The 9,890-nt window shown below is 36.7% G+C and overlaps 1 protein-coding gene across 1 annotated transcript; it reads right to left on the bottom strand.

Annotated features, from left to right (window-relative positions):
- Positions 1–1,324: 1,324 nt before the first annotated feature.
- Positions 1,325–4,747, bottom strand: LOC101895565 (organic cation transporter-like protein). The gene has a single exon (XM_005187180.4). It carries the CDS (start codon positions 3,405–3,407, stop codon positions 1,626–1,628), a length of 1,782 nt encoding a protein of 593 aa, XP_005187237.2. The 5' UTR covers positions 3,408–4,747; the 3' UTR covers positions 1,325–1,625.
- Between the last annotated feature and the right edge of the window lie 5,143 nt (positions 4,748–9,890).

Raw genomic sequence — 9,890 nt, forward strand, 5'->3', positions numbered from 1 at the left:
GATTTTTTGGGCGTCCTAGTAATAGTGTCAGATTAGTGAATACAATATAAATATAAATGAGGGACAAGGAGAATTCGTCTGAATAAACTGGACTTGTTGGGCGCCATCGGAGTGCATTGCAGACGAGGGATCAAGGACCCTATAATAGACTGAAGAACCAAAATTACAACGGAAGAGTTGTCTAATTATAGATAGATTTTTTTACGCCTGCGTAGTTTATTGCACACAGTTCCAAGCTGGATGCAGCAGCCTGGCTAGAGAAGGAGTATAACTTGTTGGGCGCCAGCGCTATGTACGATTCAAGGAAGATCAAGGGTTCTAACCTAAACAAGAATATAAGGCTAGAGATGCTGTTTTACGTTGATAGAGTTATCCTAATGCAGTAGACATGTTGGGCGCCACCGCACACAGTTCCAAGCCGTATGCAGCAGCCTGTCTAGACAAGGAGTATAATTTCTTGGGCACCAGCGCTATGTAAGATTCAAGGAAGATCCAGGGTTCCAACCTAAACCAGAATATAAGACTAGAAATGCTGTTTTACGTTGATAGAGTTATCCTAATGCAGTAGACATGTTGGGCGCCACAAATACCAGACTGCGATACCCCCCGAAATGCTTACTATTCTGACATTTTTGTATGGAATTTAGGTTTTTTCTAGCTGACACCCACAAATGGTCTCTAAATGCTTTTCTGGGTATATCCATGGTAGCTGAACCTTAAGAAGTTAAGGGTTCAAGCTAAGTACTACGGAATCAACAGTTGAAGTTTGGCTGCACGGCATTTTCTTAAAAATACAATTCCATTCATTATTGCACTATTACAATTTGTCCCCTTTGAAATGCATTAAATGATCGGCAATTTCCTCTTAAAAAGAAAAGTATCTTTTATTTCATGTTTCTTGTTCCTAGAATATCATGCTATTTTCTGATTGCAGACAAAGTTTGCTTGCGCTGGAAAATAGATAAAAATAAAATTATTGCCCTCTAAAACACTTGGCTTTAATTGCAGCATGTAAACTTGACAAACTGTGAGCTGATAAGATTCACTTCCATTATGTCCATGTCATTCTAGTTTACATGTCGAACAAAGACAGAACAATAAATTTTAAATTGAAGTAATTTCTTAATGTCTTTGAACTATTTTCTGATAAAAAAAATTGGTAGAAACAAGTGTTTGAAGGCCTTTGTTAAGAGGCGAAAATCGTATTGGATTTATTTTGACACCCACCGTACCATCAACTTGTGTTGGCTTAAAACACGTAGACTTTTGTTAAGCGATTAATAACAAAAAAATGAAATAAATATTTATTTGGTTTATTTTTTTTTTTTTTAATAAAGGCTTAATATTGAAAGCTTGTATTAAATGCAGTAATAATAATAAAAATAATATTGAAATACTTTTTTCTACACATATATAAAAATGACTTTGCAAAAATGTTCAAAAAAGCATTAAATTTCCAAAAAAATAAACATTCGCCCTTTAGAGGTTATACTGTGTAAATAGGTGGTAAAACTTAAACAAATTCATAAGAAATGCTTGCATAAAAAAGCTCAGCTAAATTAAGTACTACTTAACTAAAAGTTTTTGTTTTTTGTTTGTATATAATAATATTTAAACTAAAATATTTAATATTTTTCATTTGGTTGTTCTTTTTGCTGCTGCTGCTGATGATGATTATTTTCCGAATTGGCCGCCTCTTCCGACTTGCTGGTGATTGACGCCACAGCGTTCAGCGGCAATGTTTCGGCCTTTTCAAAGTTCTTCATTTCTTTACCCTCTTCCACCAAGTATTGCTGGGCCTTGGTAGCTTTGCCAAATTCCTCACCATCTGCTATGGTCTCCAGCGTTGGCTTGTTGTGTGTCTCGGGCAGCAGCAGAGAGAGTAGGCCGCCCACAAAGGCCATTGCCCCAAATATAATCAGCGGCAAGGGTTTCCATATCTCTCCCAACATATTAAAGAATGGCGCCAAAATGCCACCAATGCGAGCCACCATTGAGGCGGCGCCCAAACCCACATTTCTCACCACGGTGGGGAATTGTTCAGCAGAGAATATATAAATGGTACCATACGAAGCTGTAATGGCCAATTTTCCTATCATGGCACAGGTAATTAACATCCAGTTCATATTGGAGGGTATGGCTATGGTAATCAGCAAACCCACTCCGGCCACCAACATACAGCCACACAGAATGGTGCGGCGACCCCATCTGTTTAGGGTAAACAGCAAGAATAAATAGGCGGGAATTTCCACAGCTCCAGAAATAACAAAATTCAAAAGGGCATTGGAACCCAAATCATTGGTATTCCAGGAGAGGCCATAATACGTCCCACTATTGACAAACCAATCAAAGAAAATCAGTAGGGTTTTCCTCCTCAAATTGGGATAACGTAATAGGTCCCATACACTGGGTTGCTTTGTGTCATCCGCTTCCGTTTCCGGTTTCTTTTGTTCATTGGCATTGTCGTCCAACAATTGATTGAGCATATCCGCCGAAATATCCACCTTATTGAAACGGGCAGCCTTTTGGATATTGGCAATGGCTGCCTCTTTGCGATTTTTCGATAGCAACCAACGAGCCGACTCCGGTATGATCCAATAGTAGCACATAAACAGCAAACCCGGTAGGGTAAGGGCAATTTGCAGCCAACGCCAGTCATGGACAAAATATACAAATGCCGCTGTCAACATGAATCCCACGGAGAAGAACATCATCACAAAAATCCCGGCAAAGAGACGCATACTCGGACCCACCATTTCCATGGCAATGACATAGGCCACCAGAAACACACCCGAGGTGGTGGCCCCTATTATGAAACGTGAGGTGGTGTAGGTCAGATATTCGGGCGCCACACCAGCCAGTACTCCAAACACCACCTGTATAACCAATGAGGCAAAAAATATTGGCTTACGGCCATATTTATCCGACAGCTGGCCAAAGACAATGCTGCCCACCAAAACGCCCAACATAAACAGGGCATCACTAGTTGCACGCAGGAAATTACGGCTGCACACCATGTCCCACTCGGTCACAGCACTGTTGAGATATTTCGTCTTGTCGTAAACATAATGCGAGCACTGGGTGGTGCCATTGGCCGTATAGGCTTCGCTGCCGCTTAGATATTCCTCGGTATAGTTGATATCATAATACGAACATGTTTCATATTTCACACCCAACAAGTCCTTGGGATAGGCCAAATGCCATTGGTCGGGCGGCAAGTCGTTGTACTGGACATCGCTGGCATTTTCAAACGGCAGTACGCAACGGAAATCGGGTTTGGCCAGCAGGAAGACCCCGGCCAACTTGTGAAAGGCACAGGTGATGGATGTTAGACAGATTAGAAAATAGATAATTTTCTGATATCGTCCGAAATCGCCCAGATGGGTGAGGACCTCATCGTAGCCCATGATGAGATGAGATGTTGGGTTGGAAGAGAAAAAAGGGGTTACTTCTTTGTGTTGTGTTGCAGCAGCAGCAGTAACTGAAGATGAATGAATTAAAACCTTTGACAGACCAACAAGTACTGTTTACAACAACGGCTGGGTCTGTTTGTACGTCTCCCTCTTTCTCTCACACCCGTTTTCTCTCTTGTTATGTTAAATTGCTGGGGTATGCTCTTTGTCAATGGGAAACGTTTGTTTATGTCAGTGATGCCCACAATAACAGAGTTGGCATTGATGGGAGACTCTCTGGACAATTGCAACCATAAATGAAGAGAGAGAGCACTTGTCATTTGTTATTACAAGAACGCCCAGCAATGAACATGCCTGGTTTATATTTTGGCCGTGGTGGTGGTGGGTTGTTTGTTTTATTTCCTCTGCTCTCTGTCTCTCTCTCTTCCTTTCTACCCTTCTCTGTGTGGGGTGTAAGTAATCTGTATATGGAGTTTACAGTTGTTGGTGTTTTCTTTTTTTTTTAAATCGTTTTTGACTAGTAACTTGTCAATTTCGCACTATGTTATGTTATCTGGCCTAGAGTACGTTTTTCTCCCTCCTATAAAGCCGGGTGGTTGTATGGGTGTCGCCTATAAACAGCAATTCATTCACTTTGAAGCCAATATCAGCATTTCGTCAGACCCGATGGCTTGGCGATAACTTGTGTTCATAGTTCATTGGGTTTTGTTTAGATTAATCAATGCGTTTGTTTAAATATCAAAATAGCTACATATGTTGTTATTGTTGTTTTCAATCATTCACATTCACGTGCTTATGGGAATCTGGTGTTCTATTTTTTTTTTTTTTTTTTTTTTTTGATGTGGACCAATTTTTTATTTAATTTATTTTGTTTTATATCAAAAAATTGAATGCGCTGTGAACAAATTTATTTTTATTTCACTTTTTAATGTTTTTTTGTTTTATTATATCTGAAACAAAGACGATTTGTCCGAAACACTCGCTTCTTAAAACCAAAATTCTCGTCTCTTCTCGCTCAACTGACGTACCGCAGGCAACTGATTCCAATGCTCATATTTTAAGAATTTTTAAAATAATTTTTTTTGTAAATACCAAATGTATCTCGCCGCCGTCGCCGTAGCCGTCGTAGCCGTTGCGGTTGTCACCAACATTTATCGAATGTATTTGCTGCTGCACGTCCGTCGTACGTATCTCGCCAGAGTTTTTATTTCGTCTTCTTGATGTAGGTATTGTGGAACAAGAACAATGTAGGTACACAAAACCAGCCAAATTCTTTCATTGCTATCAGCAAGACCAAGAGACCTATTTTTCGTGTGAGCTGTGAGATGCATGACCCATTTGTATTTGTGGTAATATTTAATTAACAACAATTTGTGGATTTTGGTTAAGTTAACGTTTCTTTTTTAACAATTGCCGGCTTTTGGTGTGCATTAATACACTCTCAGAGAGAGAGAGGCAATTTTTATTTGAAGAGCATAGCAAGTTAGTGAGATAAGATGAGAACAAACAACTACATTTTTTAACAGCAAGAAAGTGGAGAGAGTTATTTTAGAGGGCAAGAATCAACAACCCTTGTGTTTATGGTACTAGTTAGGGACTAGTTGCGAAGTTTACTATGTATAAATAGTAGTGCCATGTTTATGTTAGAACTTTTTGTAGGGTAAATATACTTTATGATTTTTTTCATGGCAGAAGAATACAGGTAGATGCATCAACGCTTGGGAGCATTGATATGTCAAACTTCTGCCAATTTTGTGAATATATTTACTGTTTTGAAAAATAAAAACTAAATATTTTGTAAAATCAATAAATGAAAAAATCCATGGTATAATTATTATGGGTAACAGCAAGTCCCAGCTAATTTGACTTTATAGTAATACTAGTGTCAAAATCGATATGACGTTTTATGATTTTATTCCATTTCTTGATATACAATAGGTATACCCTTTTTATACCCTCCACCATAGGGTATATTAAGTTCGTCATTCCGTTTGTAATACATATATATTCATATATTCATATATATTCTTGATCGGCATAAAATTCTGTGTCGATTTAGCAATGTCTGTCCGTCTGTGGGAATCACTCTAGCTTCCGAACGAATTGAAGTAGATTGATAATTTTGCTTAAATATATGTTATGTCTGCAGGACTTTTCGTATAGAAAATGGGCCATGTAGGTCCACGTTTCGGTATAGCCCCCATATAACGGTACCTCCCGATATTCGGTATTTTGATGATTTTAGCGGTATTTTAAAAATTTTAACAGAATTTTTTAAAGATTTTATTTTTTGAAAATTTCCAAATTCGTTCCAAATGGTGGAGGGTATTTAAAGTTCGGCCCGGCCGAACTTACTGCTTTTTAACTTTGTTTTTAAGTCATATATGCTCTGCCCCAGGACCTGCAAAAATCTACTATTTTTGCAGTTTTTTCCATATCATAAAGGGAAAATCGATTATCGTAATAAACTTTTTTATATTCTCGCAGTTCTCGAACGGACCAATGATTGTGGAAATGGGGTTATTCTATAAAATTGAATCCAAAATAAACTGACAATATCGTTTCATACCAAAATTTTAAACAAACTGCATATGCTTTAACAGAATAGGAGCCTCAAATAAAAATAAGGTGTTCAACCTTTAGTTATTGTACCATAAATCTATATTTATTTGAAAATGGTTACGTGATTTTCGGAGGTCAAGTCAAATAAAAATATCCAGCTCTGCATTTTTTGTTAATTAAGGTGAGAACACATTAAACGTTTTTAGACTGCCTTAAACCATCAGCTGACTTCTTCGTAATAGAACAAGAGAGTTTTGGGTTAATTTAGTTAAATTTTCATTTTTGACATCTAATTAGGGCTTGAACTAAGTGCATATTACCAAGTGGATTTTTCATCTCTAGCGCGGCACTCACACTGTTTGAAAAACTCTTCACATTGTAGTCTCTCCCTCACTCTCTGTCTCTCTCAAAACATGTTAGTTGAGAGCACACAATTAACGTCTGTTATGAAAGGAAGTGAAACAACATAACGGTAACTGAACAACGGTCTATCACTGAGAGCTGGGATAAACAGGAGTCATGAATATGTTTATTAGTATGTATATTTCCTATGTAATCTGATGCTTCTAGGATGGAGAAAAGAATGAGTCATAAAAGAGGGTGGATGAGCTATGACTAAGTTTAAATGACTTGTTCGCGAAAATTTTGCAAAACGAGTAAAATTTCAACACACATCCTCCTCGTTATCTCGTATGACGTGTGTTTGACCAACCCCACTAAGTGAACTATGGATGCTGGTCAACAATTTAAACATAAAAATAGAACCGTACTTTGGCCGATTATAAGTATTGGAATTACGAGGCGCCCATTTAAGTTTGCATTAGTTATTCGTTTAAATCAATGCTGAGCAAAAAAGGCGTTCTAGGGCAAGAGGCCAATATCGCTTAGAAATTCGTGCTTAAAAAAGTTGAAATATATTGTAAAAATTATGAAAAATGCAATTTTAATATTCTCTTAAGGCTGGCTAAGTCATCGGCTGGCTTTTTCGTAGAGGAAAAAAGGAGTTTTAGGTTGAATTAGTTCGATTTTGGACCCACTCTCCGTTGTTCTTTTCCGAAGAAGCCAGCCGTCACAAAAGCGTTTTATGTATTCTCAGCCTAAGAGCTTTTTTACTGGCTTAAAAGAACAAAGGAGTCTTAAGGGCTAAGTACATAAGAAGCTTGAAGTCATGGCACGGCCTATTTTGTGACATTTCACAAAGGAATTACAGAGCCGCACTAAAATCCTGTCGTCGTTTTTCATTATAATTTGGCATTAATATGCCTAGCCATGACTTCAAGCTTTTTATGTATTTGCAGCCTTAGGTTGACTTCAATTTCGGCCCATAATTTATAGATGCTTACCCTACGCTCTTTCATTCGTTTACATAGAAGTCAGCCGAAGACTTAAAGCGCATATTTGGCTGGCTTAAATCATCGGCTGGCTTCTTCATAGATGAACAAAGGGGTTTTAGGTTGAATTAGTTCGATTTTGGCCCTAGGCTCCTTTGTTCATTTCCGTAGAAGCCAGCCGATGACTTAAGCCAGCCAGATAGGGGCTTTATGTATTCCCACCTTAAAACTCTTTTTTGACTGGCTTAAATCGTCGGCTAGCTTTTTCATAGAAGAACAAAGGAGTTCAGGTTGACTTAGTTCGATTTTGGCCCTAGGCTTGGTATTGAGATATGAGATATATCGGTCCACGTTTTGAAATAGCCCCCATATTACAGTGCATCCCGATATTCGGTATCTTGATGATTGGTTATATAGGTCCACGTTTTCGTATAGCCCTCATATACCTCCCGACATTCGTTATTTTTATGGTTTTAGCCACATTTTTTCACGGATTTGTCTAAAATTTTGAATTTGTAGCTCCTTATGGGTTCTAGCTCCGGTAGCAAAACTTTGTATATATAGGTCCACGTTTTCGTATAGCCCCCACCCGATGGAGGAACATTGTACATATAAGTAAACATTTTCTTATAGTCCCCGTATAACAGTAATTTCCGATATTCGGTATTTTGATGGTTTTACCCACATTTTTCTACGGATTTGTCTAAAAATTGGTATTTGTTGTTCGTAATTGGTTCTAGGTCCAGTGGCAGAACATTGAATATCTAGGTCCAGGTTTTTCTATAGCGCACATATAACGGTTTCATAGAATATTCGACATTTTGACGATTTTAGCCACATTTCCACATTTCTACAACCGGCGTCAAAAAATTGTCCATAGTGGTCCTAGTCATCCTAGTCACATTTACCTACGAAATAATATATAATTTCGTAATTAACACTCGCAATAGGTTACAATCGTAGGAGTTTAAAATTGTCTATTTAGGCTCTCATTTTAGTATGGCCACATATAACGGCTTCATCTATTCTCCTACTGATCTTGCTGGAGTTCGTCGTTTAAAGTAGAACACGTTTGAATCCAGATACTTTTGCATATAAATGTTTCCTTACCTAATGGTGAAGGGTATTAGAAGTTCGGTCAAACCAATTTAGAAGATGAAAATTTTGAATGAAAAATTATTTAAATTTGTAAAAATTGTTGAAAAATTCATATCATAACAACCTCCGATTGGTGTCGTATAAGAACACTTATAAAAATCTACTAATTAAAAAAAAAAAAATTAAAAAAATTTGACATTTGAAAATTTGTATTCTTCTACCATAAAGCGAAAGTAAACTATGTTTTTATAATTGATCACATGTTTTGTTTCAAATCAATTTCAATTGTCAAATCAAACGTCAAAATGAAATGTCAAATACAAAGCCAGAAAATAATATAAAAGTTGACTAGAGGTGAGAAATGAAGCCAGCCAATTAAGCGCTTTATGTATTCTCACCTTTACTCTTTATCAAACGTCAAAATGAAATGTCAAATACAAAGCCAGAAAATAATATAAAAGTTGACTAGAGGTGAGAAATGAAGCCAGCCAATTAAGCGCTTTATGTATTCTCACCTTTACTCTTTAGAAACTTTAGCTTTAATATTATAGGCGTTAATAAAAAATGTAGCATCCATATTTTTGATAACAAATATCAACAATAACTAAAAGAATATACAAACATCATTATTATCGTTGAACATAAAAGGCTTATTAGGAGCCCACATAAAATCCATAAAATTAATAGAAAAGTTGAACAACATTTTTCTTTTTTAAACGATGACAATTAAACGCATGCTTGCTTTTACGCATACTCCAGTTTATCATAATACTTTTCGATTGTTTCCAAGCTGTTTTTTTTTTTGTCATTTCTTTAAAAAAATATTTGTTATGGACTAATTGATTCTAATTGAAGCCAGACAGACATGGAAGAACCGCCACAGCAAACATCATCATCATCATCTTCAACACCACCACCATAGGCAATTTCATTTCAATAAATCCCAATTTGATGATACAGTTCAATCAAAAACAATTAATATAATTTATTTTGAAGGCACACAAAATGATTTTGTAATATTTGCTGGGGTTTTTTGAAGAGAGAAACAAGAGAGGCTTAAATACACATTTAGACGCGACATATTTATTTTTGAGTCAAATTAATGTATATGTGGATCATGATACATTTTTTGTATATAAAATATGAATATCAATAAATATATATTGAAAAAAATGATAGAAAACAGACGTGTAAAGGTGGGAATACATAAAACGCTTTTTTGAGTGCCTTAAATTGAGGGTACATAAGCAGCTTGACATCATGGCTAGGCATATTAATGTCAACTTATCCCTTTATGATATGTCACAAAATATGCCATGCGAAGACTACAAGCTATTTATGTACTCTCTCCTTAAGTCATCGGTCATCGCCACAGGTGCGAGGACAATAAACTATCGAAACAATTTTAAAATTGAAAATTTTGAATGAAAAGTTCTTTAAATTCACTAAAACTGAAGAATGTATATCATAACAACCTCCGATTAGC

Source organism: Musca domestica, unplaced genomic scaffold (assembly GCF_030504385.1).
Source record: "Musca domestica strain aabys unplaced genomic scaffold, Musca_domestica.polishedcontigs.V.1.1 153, whole genome shotgun sequence".
Taxonomy (NCBI): domain Eukaryota; kingdom Metazoa; phylum Arthropoda; class Insecta; order Diptera; family Muscidae; genus Musca; species Musca domestica.

What these genes read in the sequence shown, in the direction of transcription:
- LOC101895565 (XM_005187180.4), bottom strand. Translation starts at nt 3,407, where the DNA reads ATGGGCTACGATGAGGTCCTCACCCATCTGGGCGATTTCGGACGATAT.